Here is a 25,056-nt window from a genome sequence, read left to right as displayed (position 1 = left end):
CTCCCAATTGCTGGTCACCACTAATACCTCCGCAATGGAAGATGAGTTGAGGCATATTAACAGAGATTCAATCTTGCCTGTCACTGCTCAGATGCAAAGACGCACTAAACGAGCAGATTATTTTGTAGTGAGTATATACTAATCCTCTGTAAAAGCTTTGAGACCTGTCTTCTATGTTGCATTCATTTAAAATGCCCTGATGCTCAACTAGTTGGCACGTTATTTTTCAACTTGTCATATGTTGTTTAAAATAATGATGTTTATAGCCAAAATCTTCTAAGATTTTATGCTAAATCCCTTAGTAAGTGAATGATAAAAAGATGTATTTGAAGATATTTTATGATAAAGAGCAACTGGGAACATTTCGGTACCAAGATGATGGCATATATCACAAGAAAACAGATGTCTCTTAAAGAATTGCAGTGGGTAATTCTCAGGTCATTCAGTATTCTGTGTGCAGAGTCAGAGTAACTTCAGACAGGCAGCCAAAATGGCTGCCCTGCCCTTCCTGGTAGAAAAACTCTGCATTGCATATCTTTTTTTTTTTTTTTTTAAAGATTTTATTTATTTATTTGAGAGGGAGAATGAGAGAGAGAGCATGAGAGGGGTGAGGGTCAGAGGGAGAAGCAGACACCCCGCCGAGCAGGGAGCCCGATGTGGGACTCGATCCCGGGACTCCAGGATCATGACCTGAGCCGAAGGCAATCGCTTAACCAACTGAGCCACCCAGCGCCCTCTGCATTGCATATCTTGCCGCAGCACGGGGGACTGCTGTGTATAGAAAAGCCCTGAGGCATGTTCAATCATGCAGCAGCCTCCAGATGCTGTCTGAAGCAGGAAATACACCCAGGTGATACAGGAATTGGAAACTACAGATTCAGAAGAAATCCAATGATACATTTATCTACTCCCTTATGCAGAGGGCCATCTAACACTCTCACATATGGCAATTTTTACTGAGAGAACATTTCAGTCAGCTCTTTCAATTCAGAGAAATTTGGAGAGATTTCTGAGCCTGGACCCTAATTAAGACATCTGAAAGTGTAAAAGGATGCCCCAAGACAACTGTTAGTCAGAAAAGCAAGGAGAGATATTGCTTTAAACTCATTGGGGATCCTCTGGAGTCGAATCCATAAGCTACACAGAAATGGGCACAATAGCTCTGGGCTGAAAACACTAGGGCCATGGTAAACGTCATGATTTATACTAAAATGAGTATATATTGCATTCCATTTTTGCTTCTCTTTGCAGCAAACTAAACCTGAATATTCCTTCAGTGCAAAATCTGATCTTCTATATAAAACATCATTCGTGGCTCTCAATAGAGATGACAGAGAAACACTATTGTAGCACAAATACAATGAATATATTCAAAATACATTGTTCATTAATTCACTATTTCGCTTCTTAAAGAATTTTTGAGCAGCTACCACTACAAAGAATTTTGTTACAGAAAAGAATAAAATGATGAATATGGCATGGCTTGCTTTTAGAAGCTCTTAGCCGGGGCGTCTCGGTGGCTCAGTCGTTAAGCGTCTGCCTTCGGCTCAGGTCATGATCCTGGGGTCCTGGGATCGAGCCCCGCATCGGGCTCCCTGCTCAGCGGGGAGTCTGCTTCTCCCTCTCCCACTCCCCCTGCTTGTGTTCCCTGTCGCACTGTCTCTCTCTCTGTCAAATAAATAAATAAAATCTTAAAAAAAAGAAAAAATAAAACACCAACCATTTAAAAAAAAGAAGCTCTTAGCACAGGAGGGAGATAGATACTAGCACAAACCTGGCCCAGTGTATGATTAGACAGGATTTGGTTACTACTAACAGTTAAGAAAAACTCAAAAACTTACTTTGATATTTTCATTTAGTGTAATAAAAAATGATAATTCCATTGACTGAGAAGCATTACGGTATAATAGAAAGAAAGATGAGTTTTGGGTTGACCTCTGAATTACGTTCCCTGTTGGATGGGTCACTTTGAGTAAATTAATCAAAGTATCTGAGCTTTGTATTTTGCACTCTATAAAATATAGATAATAATGTACAGGTTTGTATCCAAAGCACCTCCTAACGTGTCTGGCATATAGTTGGCACTTAATATTTTTAATAGGATATGAACGGGTAATTTGGGGATGAGAGAAATATAAGGAGGTATTATGCTGAGCGAAATAAGTCAATCAGAGAAAGTATGTATCATATGACCTCACTGATACGATGAATTCTTACTCTCAGGAAACAAACTGAGGGTTGCTGGAGTGGTGGGGGGTGGGAGGGGTGGGGTGGCTGGGTGATAGACATTGGGGAGGGTATGTGCTATGGTGAGTGCTGTGAATTGTGTAAGACTGTTGAATCACAGACCTGTACCTCTGAAACAAATAATACATTATATGTTAAAAAAAAAAAAAGACGAAGAAGATAGCAGGAGGGGAAAAATGAAGGGGGGGAAATCGGAGGGGGAGACGAACTATGAGAGACAATGGACTCTGAGAAACAAACTGAGGGTTCTAGAGGGGAGAGGGGTGGGGGGATGGGTTAGCCTGGTGATGGGTATTAAGGAGGGCACGTACTGAATGGAGCACTGGGTGTTATACGCAAACAATGAATCATGGAACACTACATCAAAAACTAATGATGTAATGTATGGTGATTAACATAACAAAAAAAAAGAAATATAAGGAATCTAGCTTTAACCCTACTGCATATGAGGTAAAGGAAGGAGTATCTCTAGCTTCAGTAAGACATTGGGATAGAGATATGACCTCCAGGGAGCAGCCAAGAGTTTAGCATCACTCATGCTAAAGTGATGATGAAAGCATGAGAGTGGAGGAAAATGCCAGGGAAGAAAATGAAGGGATGGAAAACTTAATCCTCAATTAAGTCTACAGTTAGGGATCACAAATAAGAAATAGAAGGGGCGCCTGGGTGGCTCAATCGTTAAGCGTCTGCCTTCTGTTCGGGTCATGATCCCAGGGTCCTGGGATCGAGCCCCACATCGGGCTCCCTGCTCTGCGGGAAGACTGCTTCTCCCTCTCCCACGCCCCCTGCTTGTGTTCCCTCTCTCACTGTGTGTTTCTGTCAAATAAATAAATAAAATCTTAAAAAAAAAAAAAAAGAAATAGAAGCAATAAAAAGATGGAGAGAACCTGATATCAGAAGAATAGAAAATTAAGCAGGGTACTTCATGGTGCAAAAGTCAAGGGCTGATAGCATCCCAAAAAGGACATTCAGCTCACAGCAGCTTCTCAGAGCCTGTTGTTCACATAGCCTCCCAACTCAATGTTCAGTGGCACCACATGGAGAGGTTCCAATCACCAATGTTAGGAGTTTTTACACCATGACTTACAAAGCATGACAATAATCAGTGCAATAAATAATCAGTTGCTGTCCTTTGTAGCATAGCTATATGATATTTAACTCAAGTCCTTAAATATTTACACTTTTATTTCTTCAGCACTTCTTTCTATGTCATTCTACCTTCCTTACTCGGCAAGTGACCATATGCTATCGAAGGCAAAGACACAAGGGGAAACTTGCACACATTAATTTAACTACAGACTTTATGAAATTGTATCCAAAAATACACATTAAGAGCCACAAAGTATTCTCAGCTTTGTAATCATCAAAGAGAAAATGAAGTCATTTTTTTCTGGAAATGTCCGAATGAATAAAATAAGTAGAATAAACAATTTTCTTTCCAGGATGACCGAAGTCCTCCAAAAGCTGGAAGTGACTGTGGACTGCTAAGACCTCTTTCAGGTTTATGTTATCTTATATCTCTTCAGTGGTTTGAAATAGTTCTTCCGCTGAAGTAGTTCCTCCACTCTTGTTCAGTGTTATGCTTTAAGGAATGATGCGGAGAATCCCTGCACTGATGCTTAGACAAATCAAAAGGAGGCCATGCTCCTGAGAGTTTGTTTTTGTGGAATTATTCTTAATCACAAAACAAATTCTCTCAGCTTTCTCATCTCTGTCACAATTATTTGACACACAGGCCTCATTCTTACTCCTCTACTCTTAGATTTTTATAAAGTTAACTTCCTGATGTTACGGGTTCATCTTTGAATAGGAAGCATGAGGCTGACAAAAGCATGGAGCTGTTAATTTCCTGGGGGTGTGTTTTGATCTCCCTCTGTAAGTGGCAGCAGCATCAGTAAGCATTTAACCTAGTGAAGGTTAACAGTTTCCAAAGTCCTAGCATTTGTGTAAAAGATTTATGTCTTTGGTCCCGCTTCCAGGTATCAAAGGACAAAGAAGAAGGTAAAAGAGCAATAAAAGAAGTAGCGAGATGTTAAATGAAAAGAATAGAGATTTAAAAAATTGTTTTCCAAATTTAGAGTGCTTAGTCCCAGAAGCCAGTAAGACTCATTAGATAATGTTCTAGATGATGAAATGCAACATGAATAAAAGCAATTCAGATCTGAGCACAGCATTCTATGTCTTTTTTTAGCTCATAAAACATGAATAGCATAAAGAATGCAGTTGGTTAACTACATTTGGATAATTACATTTTGCCACATTAAAAGATTCATAACCCACCTACTTTCCTCATAAAACTCTAGGAGCAATGTTTCATTTTAAGTGTAATTAGCTGAAGAAGTATTAAGGCAAATTTGCCTTATTAACGATTATAACATGTGTTCTATATTCAGTACATCATCTACAATATCCAAGTGGGCCTTCTATCACCTGTAATTGGTAACTACCTAAATATTGTTGAAGATGAGGCTGTTATCTTCAGAGAAGAAAGGAGGCTAACATATCAGGGGGTCCCTATTTCTTCAGAAGGAAGGTGGTACTTGGTTAAAACTTGATGTAAGATTCTCTTGGAAAAGTCTCTTTGGGTACAGCTAGCTCTGTTTCCTTTAGGAACAACCACTTGGAACATCAGGGAGTAAGCCTAAGCCAGAGGAAGATAGAGGACTCACTGCTTGCTAGTGCATGTACTCAGAACAGTTTAACATCTTCAGAGAACCTACTGGACAAGTCATTCTCACTGCGTCACTAACTCACTCACTAACCAGGAAGAGAGGTCAGGTCACCTCGCTATAAATCCAGGGTCATTTCATTAAAGTATAACCACGGATTTATTTCAATGTTAAGCAGTTTTAATAAGTGCTGATTTACATCTTATACTTAGCTGGACTCTGGTTTTCTAAAATTCCTGGTTGTTTGTGATCCCTCAAAATAAACCTTAATAAAGAAAATCTAAAATCTAAATCAAATATTGGTGTCTCTAAATCCATTTTAAGATATCTTTATAATATTTAAACTTTAAAATATTTAATAATATGATGATTATTTCTATTTGATTTTCAGTGTGTAATAAGACATATAAGGTAGAATTAAACCAAAGATCATATGAATACAGTAATGAATTCTACTATGATGTGGTTTTTTCTTTATCTCATAATTTCAAAAAATGGAGTATCTTTTGGAATTAAAGATGGTAGCAACAAGCATTATAGTATTGTACAAAATAGACTATGATGATCTAATTATTATGTCACCATGTCAAATCTCTAGCACAAACAATGAAGAATTGAGCAATTATTCCACACATTTTACCACTGGTAGATGAATTTCCAGATAACACTTTCCCATTTTTTAAGAAATTTTAAATATATCTCTTCCTATAAAAGCCTATCAAACCATACATTTAAGTACCAAGGCTAGAACTGGACAATGCTACATCCCTGTAAGCAGAATCCAGGACTTGCTGTGTGAGCCAGAAAACCGTAAGAGTTCAAGGACATTCCTTTTATCTTTTACAAGAAATATTTTCCAAGGAAAATTAAATGTTGTTAAACCGATTTAAAAAAAAAAAACGCTGACCAGCCAAGATTTTTTTTCTCATTTTTTTCCATGCATTACCATTCTGCCAGTTTCTCAGAAGAGAAACCTTGAAATCATTGCTGACTTTTTCCTTACCTATATTCTTTCTATAATTACTCTCAGCCATATTACTAAAAAATTACTATACTTTATTTCCTTTTCCAAAATCACTCAGTGTCACACAGTGTCAAATTCACCTCTTAGTCAAAATAGTAGATAATATGTATTTAGTTATTGCAAAGGGCAAAGCATTGTTCCAAATATTTCATATACATTGTTTCATTTAATCCTCCAAATATCCGATGAGCAAGATAGTATTTTTCACCTCATTTTACAATAAAAAAAATTTTTTTCTAGAAAATTCCAGTAACTTGCTGAAGGTCTTAGGGCTAATAGATGATAGAGTTGGAACAGGAATCCAGACAGGAATCTTAACCACTATGGTCTGGCAGTCATTAAAGACTCTCTCTATCGACTTCCAATATATATATCTCTGACCAATATTTCTGACCATATCTCCCAATAATTACTAAAATGCTCTCCCTTGTAGCCCGCATATTCTCCTCAGTGGTCTTTAGAAGTCACTGGTATCGAGAAGCACTGAAATTCCCTTCCAATCCTCTCCAATTATTCAAATGCTACCCATCCTTCAGGACTAGGATATGTCTTCTGACAGTTCCTTCCCACTTTGATCTTCTTTTATAATTCTGAAAGGACTTATGATCAGTTGTGCATAGTGGATAGGACTGTGTGTAAAACATATCTGGGTCTGGATCCCAGTTCTATACCTAATAACCATGTAATTCTGGATAATTTACACAAATGCATTCACTCTCAGCATATTGTAAAAAGTGAATAGTTATAATGTCTTCCTTACAAAGTTTGTTAAATGAGATATGGTAAAGAAAATGCTCATAAAGATAAGCTGACACACAGTAAACATGCAATAAATTGCAACAACTATTACTATTTTCATTTTCATTTGGTTCAGCACCTAATCATATACTTCCTTAAAATAAAACAACTCAAATATTGGGGTGCCTGGGTGACTCAGTCGGTTAAGCAACTGACCCCTTGATTTCAGCTCAGGTCAGGATCTCAGGGTCATGGGATCAAGCCCCATGTCAGGCTCTGTGCTGGGCGTGGAACCTGCTTAAGATTCTCTGTCCCTCTTTCTCTGCCCCTCACTCTCTCTCTTAAAAAAAAAAAAAAAAATTAACAGTTTATCTCAATTCCCAGGCCAATTAAAACTTGGCTTTAGAAAGAAAAAAGTCATATTTTTCATTCTGTTTGTGATTTTTGTAGCTCCTAATGTTCCAATGCTGAGAACTGATAGTCCTAGTAAATGTGTTAAGTGTACAGATGAATTAATTACTGCAAGTAAGGATTCAGAGGAAATATACTAAATAAGTAGGAAGAATTCCATATATACTTTTTATTCATGTATAAAAATAAATAAAATTAGCTATTTGAGGAATACCTACTTTGTCATTTTAAATCTAGACCTACAATAAAGTGCTTGGAACACTATAGCTGCCAGTAAAAAATGAGGAGGGACAAAGTTAAGGCTAGAAGATAAAACAGAAAATCAAATCTTCACTGACTGAGTGTTGACTACAAAAAGACTTATAAACACACCAGCCAGTCGTAACTCTGTAGGTGAGTAGTTTCTGATGTGAAAATATATTACAATTAGCAATGTTGACTTCCTTAGGCTTCCATAGTTAGGGTGGCCCATTCTGGGAGGTCAGATAAGAAATCAGCCTTGACAGGCCTTATTTGTGCCTGTGGTTGAGGTGGACCCCAGTGGGGTAGAAGGAAATTTGGTAAGAATAAGTGACCTTTTAGTGTCCTTGTTAAATAAGTGGCCTTATTGAATAAGATGGAGAGAGCATATTCTTTATCGTTAGGCAGGGGCCAATGGAAGACAGTTGCTAGGAAATGTGTCATATATACTATTAATCCCCAGAAGGATAGGTAAAGAGTATTCACTTTAGGTTGAGAATATCTTAGCCCTGAAGTCCCCAGCATTTCCCCTTGTAAAATCCAATTTTTTTTATTTTTTTATTTTATTTTATTTTTTTTTCTAAAGATTTTATTTATTTATTTATTTGAGAGAGAGAGAGAAACAGCATGAGAGGGGATAGGGTCAGAGGGAGAAGCAGGCTCCCCGCCGAGCCGGGAGCCCGATGTGGGACTCGATCCCAGGACTCCGGGATCATGACCTGAGCCGAAGGCAGTCGCCCAACCAACTGAGCCACCCAGGCGCCCAAATCCAATTTTTTTTAAATAGGCTATTTTTCTAGTATTCTGTTGATTCTGTTTTTTGAGTTAAAGCTCTAAATATCTTCGGAAAAACTCCAATGAATTTTCATTAATTTTCACAGGAAAACCTTGGCAATGATTAAATATCTTGGTATAGCATAAATGTATTTTCTTTTCAAAAGAAATACTCTGACAAACATATTTCCCTTAGAATCAGATTCCAAGTTTTGTTGCTTTGCTTTTATGTAGGAAATGCAATTTCATTAGAAAAGTTGAATAACATTTCTTATAACTTAGGGAGATAGTTAGTTTGAAAAGTGACATCTCAGAAGTCTCCAGAGAGAAGCTTTTCTTTTTTCACTATTTTTAAAAAGATTTTATTTATTTGACAGGGAGAGAGAAAGAGAGAGCACAAGCAGGGGGAGTGGCAGGCAGAGGGAGAGGGAGAAGCAGGCTTCCCACTGAGCAGGGAGCCCGATGTGGGACTCGATCCCAGGACCCTGGGATCATGACCTGAGCCGAAGGCAGGCCCCCAACCAACTGAGCCACCCAGGCACCCCTGGAGAGAAGCTTTTCTTTTTCACCTTATAAAAGAATAAGAAGTGGCCAAAAGTACTCAAGAAAAATCTGACATACTACTAATAATCTGTATTCGTTAATTGGATTGAAGCTTAATGAAAATGCAAAGGCAAATTTTGGTAGTATCATATGATGGCTTGAAAAAAGAAAAAGAAAAAGTGAAATGAGTTCCCTACCGCCCAGTCCTGACCACATCTGGCTCTGCCACTCAGCGCCCATGGTGGATTTGGCATGGGTGGGCAGAGTATAATAGTTAAAGTACAAGGGCCCCAAAACCAAAGCCTATGCTCCAAACCTGGTTCCATGACTTCCTAGCTATATATGTTTAAGCAAGTTACTTAGCCTCCCTACGTCTTAGATAGTATTAGTATCTGCCCCAGAAGCTTTTGTTGAAAGGACTAAATAAAGTTAATTTTTGTGATGCTCTTGGAACAGTGTCTGGCCCACAATAAGTGCTGGGTAACTGTCCTTGAGATAGAATAAAAATAGAACAAAAGGAAAAGGGAGAAATTGAAGAAGAAGGAAAGTGAGTGGAAGAGCCCGACTGTAGACATTGGCACACATAGAGAGGAATTGTTGGGAAGTGTGCCCTCTGAGAAGTGAGATAAGGGAAACCGAAGATGCATGGGAACCACCAGGCCTCGTTAGCTCCCTGCCCCGATACTGGTTCCCTCCCTCTGCATGCCCTACCCAGAACTAATATCAGCATGTTTTGAAATCATTTCTTGACTTGTAAATTGATTGTATTGAAAAATCAGCTCCTTCCTGAGAGAAAAATAATTGTACAGCTGTTTTTTGTTTTTTGTTTTTCCCAGGAGGATAAAAATTAGCATACATTTACCCTTTGGTTTAAGTGGCCTCTAAGAGGTAAAAACTGCCCTAGGCTATTGGGAATGGCTTTAGGCCCATATACCACGCATAATTGTCTAAGCATTTAATAACACGGATCAGAGTGATGATTGTTAGCCTTAGCCACAGTAAATTGAATGATAACCTCTAGAAAGACACCCAGGGATTTTCATTCCTGCTTCTGAGTATTTTATCAAACTCAGACATAGACTTAGTCATTTGTGATTTGGACTGTACAAAAAGTGAATAATGGAAAAGTAGGCTGTTTGTTGGCTTCCATCAAGATTTGGGAGAAAGACAAAATATAAACAATCACAATTAGAGAGAAGTTAGATGCTTAACAAACCTGAGAGAATAAATAACTCTCTGGTAAATAATTCTCAAGAAAAGCTTTTTAAAAACAAAGACTTACTAAGAAAAAAAAAAGTCTGGCTTTCAATTAGGCAACTTTTTGTAAAAGAATTATTTTTAGAGTAGTTTTAGGTTCACAGCAAAATTGAGAGGAAAGTACAAGATCTTCCATATATCTCCCACATACATACTACACTCTGCCTATTCATTTCTCCCTCCTGACACCTGGCAACCACTGATCTCTTTACTATCTCTATAGTTTTGTCTTTTCCAGAATGTCATATATTTGGTATCATACAGTGTGAAGCGTTTTTCAGATTGGCTTCTTTCACCTAGTAATAGGCATTTAAAGTTCTTCCATGTCTTTTCATGGCTTGGTAGGTCATTTCTTTTTAACACTGAATAATATTCCATTGTTTGGATGCACCAGTGTATTTACCAATACACCTACAGAAGGACATCTTGTGTGGACAAAAGTTTTCAACTCTTTTGGGTAAATACCAAGGACTGTGACTGAGTGATCATATGCTAAGAGTATGTTTTGGAAGTGCCTTCCAAAGTGGCCGTTACCATTTTGCATTCCACCAGCAATGAAAGAGAGTTCCTATTGTTCCACATCCTCGACAGCATTCGGTGTCATCGGTGTTCTGGATTTTGGCCATTCTGATAGGTGGTGGTATCTCAATTAGACAACTTTTTAATCAATTTCACTGAAATATCAGAGTAGTATATCCCTCATAATGTTGTCTTTTTTTCCTTCTTAAAGGTTTGTTGTCTTTTAGCTCATTCAGTAAAAACTCATTTGTAGATTGTAATGTCCTTTTTAGTGGATGGAGATAAATGTAGTCTAGAAGGGAGAAGTAATCTATAAGGGGAAATAGGTCCTGGATGCTCTTGGCTAAAGAGTCTGTTTAGAGGAGTCTTTGCTGGAGAGCCAGGCTCCAGGAACCCTGAAGCTTCCACTGCAGCTGCTGGGACCCAACTGACTTGATCTGACTCTTCAAGCTTCATGGAACGGTTGTCTTGTTCTGCTCATGCAGCGGGCATAGTTGCTTCAAAATAAGAAAATTTTCTCAAGATATTAAAACCCAGCTCTACGCCCAAATAGGAAGTGGGGAACATAGCTTCTGCCTCCTACCAAGGCATCATCTAATCAGAGAGATCACCTTTCCTTAACTGAAATATCTTGAAAATGCTTTCACTCATGTAAGAGAAAGATACAGGACATTTTATATGTGCTCATCACTGGAATACTTTATTTAAGTCAATAAAAATGGATTCACTTTCTTTATGATAAATTGAAAAAATATTTATCTAACTTAGGCCCACCAATATACATTTGTTTTAATATTAATAAAAAATATTTACATGGTTAATATTTACTTTGTACTAAGTGTTGTTATTCTGTATTTGATGTCTATAGTTCTTACTGTATACAAAATTGTGAAAGAGATAATGAAGCTCTTAGATATTTCTAGCTCTCATTACCAGTAACCCTGCACCATCCACTTCCTTAATGTTTGCCACCAAAATTATTTATTACAAATGACTAAGTCTGTGACTGAGGCTGATAAATACTTATTATTATATCCTCTTCCTTTGTTCTGATTTGGCCCCATTTCCTCCCTTCAAAGTTTATCTGTTCCCTGCCTCAAGTTCTTATAGCCCTGCTTACTGACTGACTAGCTATCCAATTTGGTCCAATTATTTGATCAAAGACCATGTTAATATGCAATCCAATAGGAGAAACATCAATGTATTTTAAAGGTTCTCGATGCCTTTGAAGAGTGATGTGTGTATATTTCAGATAATGTTGATGGTTATGGGGGCAGTGACTTCAGTTAGGGATCCTCTAGGACACTCCCTCAATTAATCCATGTATGTGGTATAGGCTTGATTACATTTGATTTACTTGGTCTGTAATTTTTTACTATCTAATTAGACAAACAGAAATCTTACCTCAACAGCAACATCTCCAGCTTTTCCTTGGTGAGGAATTTCATATGCCTCCATCTGTTGCTTTGTGAGTCGTACTAACTTTTCAGCTAGTTCCCTCCAGCCTTTTCCAAGCTTGACAGCTGAAGTCAAAATAGCAGCCTCTTGGATGAGATGTGCTACTAACCCTTGGCAATCCATCTTAATCAGAGCCTGCAGCAACAATTACATATCACAGTTAAAATCAACTCATTTGGTCTTTCTCCTATAAGTTAAATTTTTCATTGTATTTTCTAAAAACTGGAATCCTCTTTTCACCACACGTATATTTGAGGTTTCTAGACTTCAAAAAGCTGATTTACTTTTAAGCAAATCCAACCAGCAAAATACAGAGGGTATGATTAGACCAAAATTAAGGGAGATTTAAGCCCAACTCAGTGACTAATTACAGGGCCTTGGGTAAACCACTCAACTAATATGTTTCTTAATATCCTAATTGGAAAGGGAGGAAGTTGAACTAGACACTTACAAAGATACCCTGAGGTTCTAGCAGTCTATAATTTATCAACCCAGGGATGATTATTCACTCTGCAAAAAAATAATTCCTTTCCTTACCAGAGAATTGGCTACAGGATTTCTCTAAAGAATAAGCACACTGGTGCTGGCAAATATTATTTTACTCTTCATCAAAATGTGATTTAAAACTCCCCAGAATAATGCCTCTTGCACAAAAAATGAGATACTACTATAACTGTGAACAAAGCTATAGATATTTAGACTTTAGAAAATCAACTCTCTCCCTTTACCATCAGTGTAACTGTGTTAAATAGAACCACAACTTAGTAAAGATAAAACACTTAGTCTTCAACAATGCAAAATGGAAAACCATCAGACAGTCTTCCCTTCCCTTCCTTCCCTTCCTTTCCTTCCCCTTCTCCCCTTCCTACCTTTCCCTTCCCTTCCTTCCCTTCCCTTCCCTTCCCCTCCTTCCCTTCCATTCCTTCCCTTCCATTCCTTTCCTTCCCCTCCTTCCCTTCCTTCCCTTCCCTCCTTAGTTAGGCATCTGAGCTTTGTCAATCACCATGCATATTTCAAACAAATCTATGAGTTTCCCTTTGCCTTGAATAGGTTTTTAAAACATGGGATTAGATCTATCTATATCTCTTCTCTGTTCAAATAAGCAAATAAACATGTGTGATAGTGCCTCGTCATTTAACAGCACTAAAAAGCTTTATCTATCACTATGAAACAATAAGTAAAAATGAATGGCCAAGTAAGGCAACTAGGAAAGCCCATAGAGTATTCATTCCTATGGAAGCATTAGAAAGATCACCCATGGTTTTTATACATTGACTGTATTGGTCCATAAATTTATGGTGAGGAGTTATGACCTCAGAAAAAAGCAGCACTGAGCCAGCAGGCCCTGGAAGGCACTTTTAGTAAATGGTAGAATGGTTTTAGCAATGCTCATTCCAGTTTCTTGTTTTAAGGAAAAGAAATCTGCAGTTGGAGTTACAAAATCTGAGTTTAAAATCCAATGCCACAAAGTATAGGACTTTAGATAAATCACAAAATATCTCTGTTTAATGATTTTTAAAATGGATACCGTGGTAATACCACCCTCTCTACTGGCCTATAATCTTTATGAAAATTGAATCAGATATTCAAGTGCTTTAGGAAATGTCAAGTGTCAAGTATATAAGGACAACCAGTCTCAGTGTCTAGATATGACTGAGGGTTTTTTGAACCCACAGTCTCTATTAGTTCCCTTCCAGCACTAAAAATTAACACATAATTCAAGAAAACATGTACTTATTATACAAATAAAGTTTCAAGAGATGGCCTCTATAGCCCACGCTCCCTCATCTTCTGGTCAGATAACCAGGCCCAACCCCCCTCCATACAGAAATCCTCAAGCCTTCACTGAGGCATGTTATGAGTTTTTAGGAACTACTGCCTTGAATGAGCTCTCCACCAGCACTGCTTAGTCGGCCACCAGAGCCACTCACTTACTTAGCATACACCAATATAGTGCAGATATGATTAGACTACAATTTCCAGACCATTTGGCCAAAATAACCTTTTTTTGTCACTAAGAGACACAAGAAAGCAATTTTCAATTCAAGCCTTCATGAGTTGATGCTAAACATGAGCTAATGTAGAGGTAATGAGAGGTAATGAGCTGCTGTAAAAGGCACATGCAGCTTCAACCAGGTGGATCAGCCAATGACTCTGAATGGCCTAGATGGAGAATTCAGCACACCGTCATAAGACTATCTCCTTAACAACCGGATATTGGGGCTTGGAAAATTCAACCCTGTCAGTATCACTGTAGAATCATAAAAATAATAAAGGAAAGAAAATGTTTTACATATACAATTCCTTAGTAAATTATTGTTGATGTCTCAGAATAAATTCCTCTCCAGAAATCTCTCTTCTCCACATGCACCTGCATTAGAGCTGTCCTCCTCTCTGTGAACCTGCTGGTGTAATCCTACTCATCTCTCATAGGGCACTGGTCTTGCACATTAAAACGGCATTTACTACACATACCACTACACGTAGTCACACAAGCTTCTACACCACACCACGCACACACACATTCATAACTGTTATAGGAAAGTAGAGTAGTTTCAAGTGTGGCTTTAGAACCAAAATGGTCTCAAACCGCATCTCTGATACTAACCAACTGTGGGATCTTGGGCAAGTTTCCTAGCCTCTCAAGACTGTTGGTAAGATGAAACTCCTAGCTAGCTATACTTACTCGGAAGAGTTGTTATGGCTAAGTGAGAGAGTGTGTTTAGAGAGTTCAGCACAGGGTCAAATACACAGAGAACCCTACAGGAGTGTTAGCTATCATTATTATTATTTATACATTCATATTACAGCCACTTTTAGGAGTATACTCTTGATTTTTCTTTTTACTTTTATAAAATACTGAATTTCCACTTTAAAGGCAAAACAGTTCTTCATCTTCTTTATGACTCTCCACTGAGCCTTACACTGAAGTAAATGCTATGTTGAAAAAAACAAATAATCCTGAGAGTTCTATTAAAACATGAAGATTATGAAGAGAATTAGCAATATCAGTTTTTGGGTTGTGATGCATTACATACACAAGAAGAATATTAAACTGATAAAGTGAAGGACATTGATAATAAGGGTTTTTTAATTTTGATGATATATTTTAAAAACAAGACCTGCAAATTAAAAAAAAAACACTAAATAGTGGACCTGTAAGAATGGACAAGTTAATTAATCTTGTTTCAGTTTGCTTTTTTTAAAAAAGATTAATTTATTTATTTTTAGAGAGTTGGAGAGAGCAGGGGTGGAGGAGCAGAGGTAGAGGGAGAGAGAGAATCTCAAGCAGATTACACACAGAGCACAGAGCACAGAGCCCAACAGGGGGCTCAATCCCAGGACCCTAAGATCATGACCTGATCTGAAATCAAGAGTCAGACACTTAACCAACTGAGCCACTCAGGCTCCCTAGAAAGAAAGCTTGAGCAGGGGCTGGGAGCAGAGGGAGAGAGACAAGCCGACTCTGGGTTCAATCTCACAAGGGCTCAATCTCACAACCCCGAGATCATGACCTGAGCCAAAACCAAGAGTCTGACGCTTAACCAAGTGAGACACCCAGGTGCCCTGGCAGTTTGCCTTTATTTACTTTCATGTTATTGAAGCTGCTCTGATATTTTAAGAGCTAATCAACTACTTGAGAGAGGAGGAGAAGAGATCTCTTAAGTGATCTCTTAACAAACAATCTTTAAACATCTTTTGAAAGATGATTCTCGGAAGCCTAGTTTCTGGGAAAATCACACTTGAATTTTAAAACTAAGAAATTGGGTGCCTGGGTGGCTCAGTCCTTTAAGCATCTGCCTTCAGCTCAGGTCATGATCCCAAGGTCCTGGGATCGAGTCCCACATCCGGCTCCCGGCTTAGTGGGGAGTCTCCTTCCCCCTTGCTTGTGATTTCTCTCACATTCTCTCTCTCTCTCAAATAAATAAATAAAATCTTTTAAAATAAATAAATAAATTAAACTAAGAAATCAATTATATGATCTTGTAAGGAAATATCTATATTTGCTATAAAGTGACTTTAGTTTATTTGAAACTGCTGAGAATTTTTTAACTTCTCTTGTATGTTTCTATAAATATTCCCAAGTTAATAAAGTTCTCTACGGTAAACAAATTACTGTGATCGAGCAATACTCACCACAATAAGTTCATAAAGAAACTTCCTGGTATTTTTATCTGCATGGCAATCTTCCTTTAACTTCTTTACAATATAGGAAACTTTTTCTGATTCTTTGTCTGCTTGTGTTTGGTCAAAATCTTCTAGTGCCAGATGTGAGTAACCCAAGACATCAGCTAAAACTTTCCAATCATAAACTTTTTCTGACACCAAAGTCAATACAACTGAGTAGATGTAAGTCAGTTTTTTAAAGGGTAGGGTAATTTGTTCAAGAAGATTTCTGGTTGTGAAGACATTATCAGACATAGATATTACTTGTTCTTTGGCAATCACCTTGACATTTTTGCAATGTACAAGTCCAACTTTACCTCTTAGGACTCCCACATACCAATCTTTCACTTTGGACTGCCCAATGGCTTTTACCTTACCCTTTCCAATAAGAGCTACTGTGTCCCCTTTGAAATATTCAAGTAAGTAGTCAATCTTTTTTTGTCTTAGCACTGTCTTCAGGGTTACCCCATAGTTGGTAAAGTTCATTTTTTTGTCTTGAAATGTGGGATATTTCACACACACTGTTGGTAATAATGGAGCAGACTTGATTTTCTTCTCTTCCTGCAAATCGCCTGGCAGATTTGAGAGCCTTTTTAGGTTCGGAGCTGGATCAGGTGTAGTGACAAAGAACTGTGTAACTGCTCTACCTTTGGGAGGCTCCACCTGAACACGGAAAACAAACAAGTGCATTTCTCTGGAGTCAACTAAGGAAAATAAAAATTGTTGATTAACTACTTCGCCTGCTAGCAACTGCTTTTGCTTAATTTCTTTCCTTTCTCTTTCTGCCTTTACTTCAAAATCAGGATCACATGTAGAAACAGAAATATTTAAATCTTGTGGCTTGTCAAGTGAGAACGAATGCTTCCCCCAGAGCTGAAACACAACTGGGGATGTGTTTTTTCCACCCTTCTTAATATCAGAGATTGTAAGCTTTCCTGGCATGTAACTGTGTCCACAGACTGTGAAAATAGCAGTGAAACTGGGATGAATATATCTGGGTCCATAAATTCCAATGGAGGTGGTTTTGTGGATACAATCCCAAATGGTGGCAGCTGGTGACTGAGTAGCTTTAATTTGTGCAGCAACCACGAGATACATCACCCGGCTCAAGTCTATTAGCTTGACTTGGATGATGTCTTTATAAATATAACAGTTGTTTAACACTTTGAAAGGGCCTTCTTTACCCAGGCTGTGTAAACACACCATTTCTGTCATGACTTGACTGAAAGGATCCTTTCTCACTTCAGCCCCTATTTTCATCTCCAGCAAAATGGCTTCCATCGTGTTGAGGTTGCCTAACATGATTTCCAATAGTGGGCTTACAGTGCATGAGAGATCATGGTTAAGCATTTGTGGAGGTTCAAGGAACGCCCTTAGAGACACCTCTTGGAATTCGCCCACAGCTACATGGCCTTGGGGCACATGAACAGTGATATCTGATTCAGGTAATTGTACTGACCCTCCTTGGTGGCTTAATTTGCAAACTACCACGGTCTCTGCAACTTGTGTTTGGGCCCATCCGGGACTCTGATTAATTGTATTCAAATCCAGGCAGGAACGGGCCAGCTGGCGTTGACTTAACCAAGCCATTTTATAAGCCTCTCTATCATTCTGAAGCCATTCTAAGTCTTGTTCTAGGATCTGGCCAGAGTTTTGTGTACTCTGATGGGCATGTTCTGTGTCATCTAAAATGTCCAAAAGTTCTGAAACACTTTTAGATCTTCCAGATGCCTGTGAGGAAGACTGCCTAAGCAACTGATGCGCATATAGTTCATCACCGGAGGAATCAAAAGAATTTCCAGTTTCTATTTCTCTAAAAAAAAGAAAAGGGTCTTCTTTCAAGATGGAAACATTATCTCTCTTCCGGTTATTTCTTAGCTGAGTTATGTCATCCAAAAATGGGTTAGAAGCAGACAGTTCATTCCAGAATGGATTTGTAGCCTTGGAAGAATTATTGCCATGATGTGTGAAAGGATCTGGCCAATTGAGAAGAAATCCTGGGTCTGGACATTCTTGTTATTTAGACAAAAACAAAACAAAACAAAGATGAGGTGGCATCCTGGGATACAACCAACTAATTCTTATTATAGCTTAAAAATTGAAGACTTTTTATTTTGTTTTTTGATCTCTAGTCTAATAGCTCCTGCAAAATTAATGTTAAATTTGCTCAAATCTTCATGTTATGAGGAAAGAGAAACTGTTCTGCCAGTTTATTTTGACTATGTTCAATGTTATTTTATCTTAAGACACTATGATTTACAAATAAGTGTTCAAAAATTTAGATAATAATCATTTGAACACATTTTTTTTAATTTTTTTTTTAAGATTTTATTTATTTATCAGAGAGACAGAGGCAGGCAGAGGGAGAAGCAGGCCCCTTGCTGAGCAAGGAGGCCGATGTGGGACTCAATCCCAGGACACTGGGATCATGACCTGAGCCGAAGGCAGACACTTAACCGACTGAGCCACCCAGGCGTCCCCATTTGAACACATTTCCGTGAAAATTACCGGACTACCTACACTTATGCCTTATTGTTTTATGTTTCATTTTCACAAAAGAAAATCTCTGAACAACAGAATAATTCAGTCAACTATCCAAATTTTTCTAAACACTGAATAGTCAATCTCATTATATCTAGATTATTCATTTAATGTTTTTCTTTTCTGATAATAGTTTCCCTGTAAAAAAATCAAATGCACCTGTTAATAGCTAAAGTAATTTAGAAAAACAATATGCCAAATTAGAGAGTAATGCATTTCTTAAATTATTTCCTGTAGCTTTGCACTGATAAATTTTAATAACATTGAAATTTTTTCATGAAAAATAAACACTTCATGAAAATGAACATTGAAAAATAGATCACCATTAGATTTACTATTTGAAGGAATTCATTGAGATTTTCCAAGTTTAAAATGACAAAGAACAGGCTTACCACTATGAAATGAAAACATGTTATTACTTTGGAAAGTGAATATTTTAAGAATCGGCAGCACAGGGGCACCTGGGTGGCTCAGATGGTTAAGTGTCTGCCTTCGGCTCAGGTCATGATCCCAGGGTCCTGGGATCGAGTCCCACATCGGGCTCCCGGCTCGGTGGGGAGCCTGCTTCTCCCTCTGACCCTCTCCCCTCTCATGCTGTTTCTCTCTCACTCGCTCTCTAAAAAATAAATAAAATCTTAAAAAAAAAAAAAAAAAAGAATCGGCAGCACATGAAAATATTTACATATGAACCATAAGGAATTTCTATATATCTCACAAGTATTAGTCATTTTTAAATGTTTAGAGCAACTCATACTTGGTCATTTCTCAATAAATATTGGTAATGATTCTGTGGACTTAGTGAAACTGGTGTTGCTTTCATGAAAATGAAAGCCCAACTGGCCAGCCAAAATTGAAAAATGAATTCAAGCAAACTGTCAGACTTTTTTGTTTAATATATATAGAACTACATCTTAATTGAAATGGGTTTTAACATCACATATTAAAAATTAGAATAAGCATTTGAAAAATAAAAGTTGTATTTCTCTCATTTCCATGTTTCTTCAATCTGGTTTCATCTAACTCTCTTCAAACTTACCTTTCCTCTGAGGATCATAGCAATTCTTTCATTCTTCATGAAGATTTCTTAGCCCACTCCACCCTCTAGAGATCTCGTTAACCCTCAAATTCATTATATTTACTGCATATATCATTCACTTAATAATGAATTTTTGCCTTCTCATAAGATTTATATAATCCGTTGGCTGTGCTATTTTAATTTGCTCATCTTTTTAATGATAGTGTAAGTATTTCCATGATAATTTTATAATTTTATAATTCTTTTAATCCTCTGTAGCTTTTTTCAGAGGTAGCCCTCCAACAGTTATCAGTGCTGGGTAAAAAAATTACAAATTATAAATTCTCGTACCTGTAAAATGGAAATTTCTTGAGGATTTTTGAGCTTCCATGTCAAACAAATTTCCTTCAGACTTACTTCGTGAAATTCCTCCTAACCAAAAATGGGCTCTTGCATCGGTTGTCATTTTTCCACCTACAAAATAAATAAATAAATAAATAAATAAATAAATAAATAAATACTTTTTATAAGCATACATACACAGGTTGGCAGAGAAACTAAACTTAAAGTATTCACACATACTTAAATAGAAAACTTCAGGGTACCTGGGTGACTCAGTCAGTTAAATATCTGCCTTAGGCTCAGGTCATGATCCCAGGAGTCCGGGGATCAAGCCCCACATCAGGCTCCCTGCTCAGTGGGGAGTCTGCTTCTCTCTCTCTCTCCCTGTACCCCTCCCCATGCTCTTTCTCTCTCTCAAATAAATAAATAAAATCTTTAAAAAAAATAGAAAAATGCATATAAAAATACTCCACGTAGATCCTTTACTTCTGGTGGGATGCTGGACTGGATATCCTAAAATATGTATTGGCACTTCACTGAAAGATGCTTAGACTCTGGATTAATACCAACAAGCAAAATTAGAATGTATTACTGATCCTGTTAAAAAAGGTAATTAATGAAAATCCCAAGGATAACAAAAAAGAATAAGCTGAAACTTCAATAAATAGGAAATCCCTATTTGGTGAATGGAAGACAAATATTCACAAAACTGGAAATTCTCCCCTAAGTTCTGCTATACATTCAATGCAGTTCCAAGAGAAATCATAACATGTTATGTATATATATGTGTTTGTAACTTCTTTTTTTTTTTTTAAAGATTTTATTTATTTATTTGACAGAGAAAGACACAGCGAGAGAGGGAACACAAACGGGGAGTGGGAGAGGGAGAAGCAGACTCCCTGCTGAGCAGGGAGCCCGATGCGGGACTTGATCCAGGGACTCCAGGATCATGACCTGAGCCGCAGGCAGTTGCTTAACCAACTGAGCCACCCAGGCGCCCCTGTGTTTGTAACTTCTTAAGCTATTTTAAAATTTATATAGAAAAGCAAAGGGCTAATATTCAAGACAATCCAGAAAAAGAAAAAGAAGGAAGTGGAGTATGCCACCAGCATTTTTTTATAAATACGTGCTAAGTAAGACAACGTGAAATGGGAACAGAAATAGCCTCAGGACACACAATACCCCTACAAACAGACCCACCCTCACATGAAAACTTGATGTATGACAGAATTCACCACACAGAGCACTGTAGAAATGACAGATTATTCAATAAATGGTGAAGATACAACTGGTTGTCCATGCTTAAACAAATTACATTGATTATACACAAAAAATCAATTCTAAGAGATTTAAAGAGTAAAAAGCAAAACTTTACAATAGAGTCTAAAGAATGATCTTCATGCTTTCTAGGAAGTAGAGAATTTCTTAAGCAAAGCACAAGCACAAAATGCAAACCATATTTAAAAAGAATGAGAAATCGTACAGGTAGATCAAAGGACACCATTTACAAAAAATAACAACATAAGCCAAAAAGTGGGAGAAGACATTTCCATTACATGACTGAAAAAGAAGAAAAGGATTGGATTCTAAAAGACTCCTACAAATCTGGGGCACCTGGGTAGCTCAGTCAGTTAAGCATCTGACTCCTGATCACAGCTCAGATCTTGATCTGGGGTCCTGAGTTCAGGCCCTGCATTGGACTCCATGCAGGGTGTGGAGCCTACTTAATAATAATAAAAAGAAGAAGAAATTTAAAAGACTCCTATAAATCAATAAGCAAAATAAAAACAGAATTATAGAAAATTTTGAATACATCTAAGTATTTCTTTAAAAAGTAAACACAAATGATCCAAAAGTATATTAAAATATGCTCAATTTATTGGAAATCAGGGGAATGCTAAATGAGACCACATGAAGTGCAATTACACCCATCAAATTTGCCAGAATTTTAAAATCTGCAACACCAATTTTTGGCAAAGATGTGGAGAAAGGGGGAAATCCTGTACACTCCTAGTGGAAGTGTCATTAGGTATAACCACTTAAAAATCAATCTGGCATCATCTAGGAAAGATGCTAGTACCCAGCAATTCCAATCTCAGTTACTGGTGCTCCTAAAACCTTGTATATGTATGTCAGAAAAGATATTCATGAATATTCATTATGTTATATTAACAAAAAACTGTAATCACCCAAATTATTCTTTTTCCTATAAATGGATAAATAAATATAGTGTTTTAATTCACTAAAGTACCATGAAACTATGAAAACAGAGGAACTACAACTAAAAGCATCAGGATATACTAACTGTAAGCAGCCCATTGTTGAGACTCAGCCTTCTTTACATATATGTTTTCTCTTTGTCCCATGACAAACCCTGAAAAATAGATATTTTCAGTAAGATTTTACAGAGTACAATAGCTAATCTCAGCAACGGTGCATAATTAACCTACCAGGTCAAACAGCTGGTGAGTGACTGACCCAGACATAATTCTCATGAACATTATGGCTACTCCATACAGCCCGTGACTTAGGATGCCCTACACCCCTTCTCAGACTCAAGGTTCCCAACACTACATTCTGAAACTATCCCACCTTCTAGTTCAAACTGCCAGGCATGCTAAACTTTTCCTTCTTTTTCTCCTTTAGGTGTTAACCACACCTCTTTCACCTTTGACTCTTCTTGTCATACTCTTCTTTCAGGTCCTTGACATTTTATTTCAAAGACATTTATTCTATTTTTTAAAGAAATCAAAAGCCTTTTCTGGTGTCAAGAAGTAAAGAACAAAATTAAATGAGGAGAGACGAGGAAAGGGAAAAAAGGAAAGGAAAGAATGGGGAGAAACATGTTTTCCAAACATAATGGATAAACAAATGTAAAACTTATCTCATAATGTGGCATACTTAAAAAAATCAAACGGTGAAATAGCAATTTTTTCCTCCAGTAGGTGAAACTACATGGGAAGGTTGGGTGAAAAGCCAAATTGTGCAATATGCAATTTATGCTGAAACCTCAAGTTTCCTAGCAGATCTTCAAAATTCTGTGGTTGATTTTACCAAATATAATGTCCAAAACTAAAGTCCTTGGCACACCATGGGTAGCCAAAGCTTTAGGATAGAAAACTCAGTACACATCCTTGAGCAAAATTAAGCAAATCAAATTAAAATGAGTAAAAAAAGGTTTAAATTAAAAGTATTTTTCAAAAAGATAAAAATATTTTTAATGGAAAATCCATTTAGACAGAAAGCTCCCTAAACCCCTTAATTTCTTGTGGAGGAAAGAGCAGAAAGGAACACTATATCTAGGATTCCTTTGAGGCTAACAACCCCTGATGTAAAAAAAAAAAAAAAAAAATAGTTATAACCTAGTGAAATACAGTTAGAAGTCCTCAGCAACATAAGAACCAGAATGGTGACTTATGCAGCTGGGGTCCTGGAGGCTCATAACATTTCAGGAACAAAGACACAGGTGGTTATTAGCTAGAATTCTTTGGGAGTAGCCTTCTTCAGTCACCCAAGCAGATCTTCACTATCCATTATGCCAGTGGTTCTAAACCTCAGTGGTACCAGAATCACCTGGAGGGTTTGTTCAAAGACAGTTTGCTGGACCCACTCTGTATCTCTGATCCAAAAGTCTGGGGCGGCACCTGAGAGTTTGCATTTCTAACAAAGTGCCCAAGGGATGTGATGCTGTGGTTCTGAGTGGGAGAAGGGCACCTTTGAGAACCACACTCTGAAAACCACCATGCTGTTCTTTCCCTGGCCAAATAGATTTCTCCTTATTCTCTGGCTGTTCCCGCTATCCCCCAACAAACCCTTCTCTGAATCTTTTTGTTTACACTCACGCGCACGTGCACACACACAGTCTCACAGGACTTCATCCTAAATAGGACTTTTTGTCTTTGAATACAGGGAGGAGAGGTGGTATACCGGAAAAGCCTTTGACTGAAAGGACCATGGTGGTGACCTATGGAGGGCAGTGCTTGTTTACACAGTGCAAATAGCACCCACCATTTTTATCATTTCCCTGGGTTTTCTTACAATTAGGTGTCATACTCAATGGCAATTGCTCTCCCAAAAGGGAATTTCTAAAATTTTTTCTAAAGAAGCATGAGTCAGTCTTGGCTAGAATGAATAAGTGGGAAGAGAGCAGTCTACTACTCATTTAACTGGGGACACATTCTTGTCAAACATGACTTTTACTTATTCTGATTCTACATGACCCATTATTTTTTTCTTAAAAACAAACAAACAACAAACAAAGTTTTGCTCTTCATTTATTTTACTGTTTAAACTAAGCTTTAAGCAGTTAGGAATATTTACCAGCTGTACAAATTAGGAAAAGATACCAGAAAATTTGGGGGTTGGGGGGTGAGGACTGTTTGCGAAAGAGTAGCCAGGGAAGCAATATCATTTAAAATAACTGGTCCTTTAAAATGTGTTCCTTTGTTGGGCTAAATAGGTGAGGGGATTCAGGAGTGCCTGAGTAGAGCCCTGCCTGGAGCCTTGCATTGAGCCCCCTGAGCCCAGGGGCTGGCTCTGCTCTCAGCTCAGAGTCTGTTTGTCCCTCTCCCTCCCTCTCTGCTCCTCCCTGTGTGCTCTCTCTCTCAAATAAAATTTTAAAAATCTATAAATAAATAAATAAATAAATAGTCTGAAAGGCTCATAAAGGAATCGTAATCAGCTGATGCTCACCCGGTATGATTTTACTTGATGTTACCATGGTGTGTGTAGCCTTACTGGATGTTACCCCCAGAGCACCTTCTGATGGGCTAGTGGCATTTTCCGATTGGTACTGTATATACCCTATAAGCCGATAGTTAAATAGTTTGTTACCTCTGGTCATTATGATCAAAGATTTAAAAAACCTGATAGGGTGGTTTTTCCCCAAGGAAAGTGGTTTTACAAGATTCTCAGGGTGGGCAGCAGGGACCCTGGAACTTTAAGCAGTATTAGTAATGCACAGTAATTTCTATGATGCCTCTAATCTTGGTAACTCAAAATATTCCATCCTGTTAATTAATATTACCATATCAAGATGTCTATCACCTCCTTTATATGTTATTACCCTTCCATCACTTGCAGAATTGAAGTTCAGAAAAATTATGATAATT

At 37.7% G+C, this 25,056-nt stretch overlaps 1 protein-coding gene across 1 annotated transcript in view; it reads right to left on the bottom strand.

Annotated features, from left to right (window-relative positions):
• The window catches only part of MACC1 (MET transcriptional regulator MACC1), a 60,555-nt gene that overhangs the window by 5,016 nt on the left and 30,483 nt on the right, over positions 1–25,056 (bottom strand). Inside the window, exons 2-4 of the mRNA XM_081800437.1 lie at positions 19,955–20,077; positions 16,018–18,059; positions 11,827–12,015 (exon numbers count right to left, since the gene is read on the bottom strand). Of these exons, the coding sequence (XP_081656563.1) occupies positions 11,827–12,015; positions 16,018–18,059; positions 19,955–20,069 (2,346 nt within the window). The 5' untranslated portion in view covers positions 20,070–20,077. The remainder of the gene's footprint in view (positions 1–11,826; positions 12,016–16,017; positions 18,060–19,954; positions 20,078–25,056) is intronic.

Source organism: Leptonychotes weddellii, chromosome 12 (assembly GCF_054177405.1).
Source record: "Leptonychotes weddellii isolate Sample4059 chromosome 12, ASM5417740v2, whole genome shotgun sequence".
Taxonomy (NCBI): Eukaryota; Metazoa; Chordata; class Mammalia; order Carnivora; family Phocidae; genus Leptonychotes; species Leptonychotes weddellii.
Note: the sequence above shows the minus strand (reverse complement) of the source record. Positions and strands in the feature narration are given on the sequence as shown.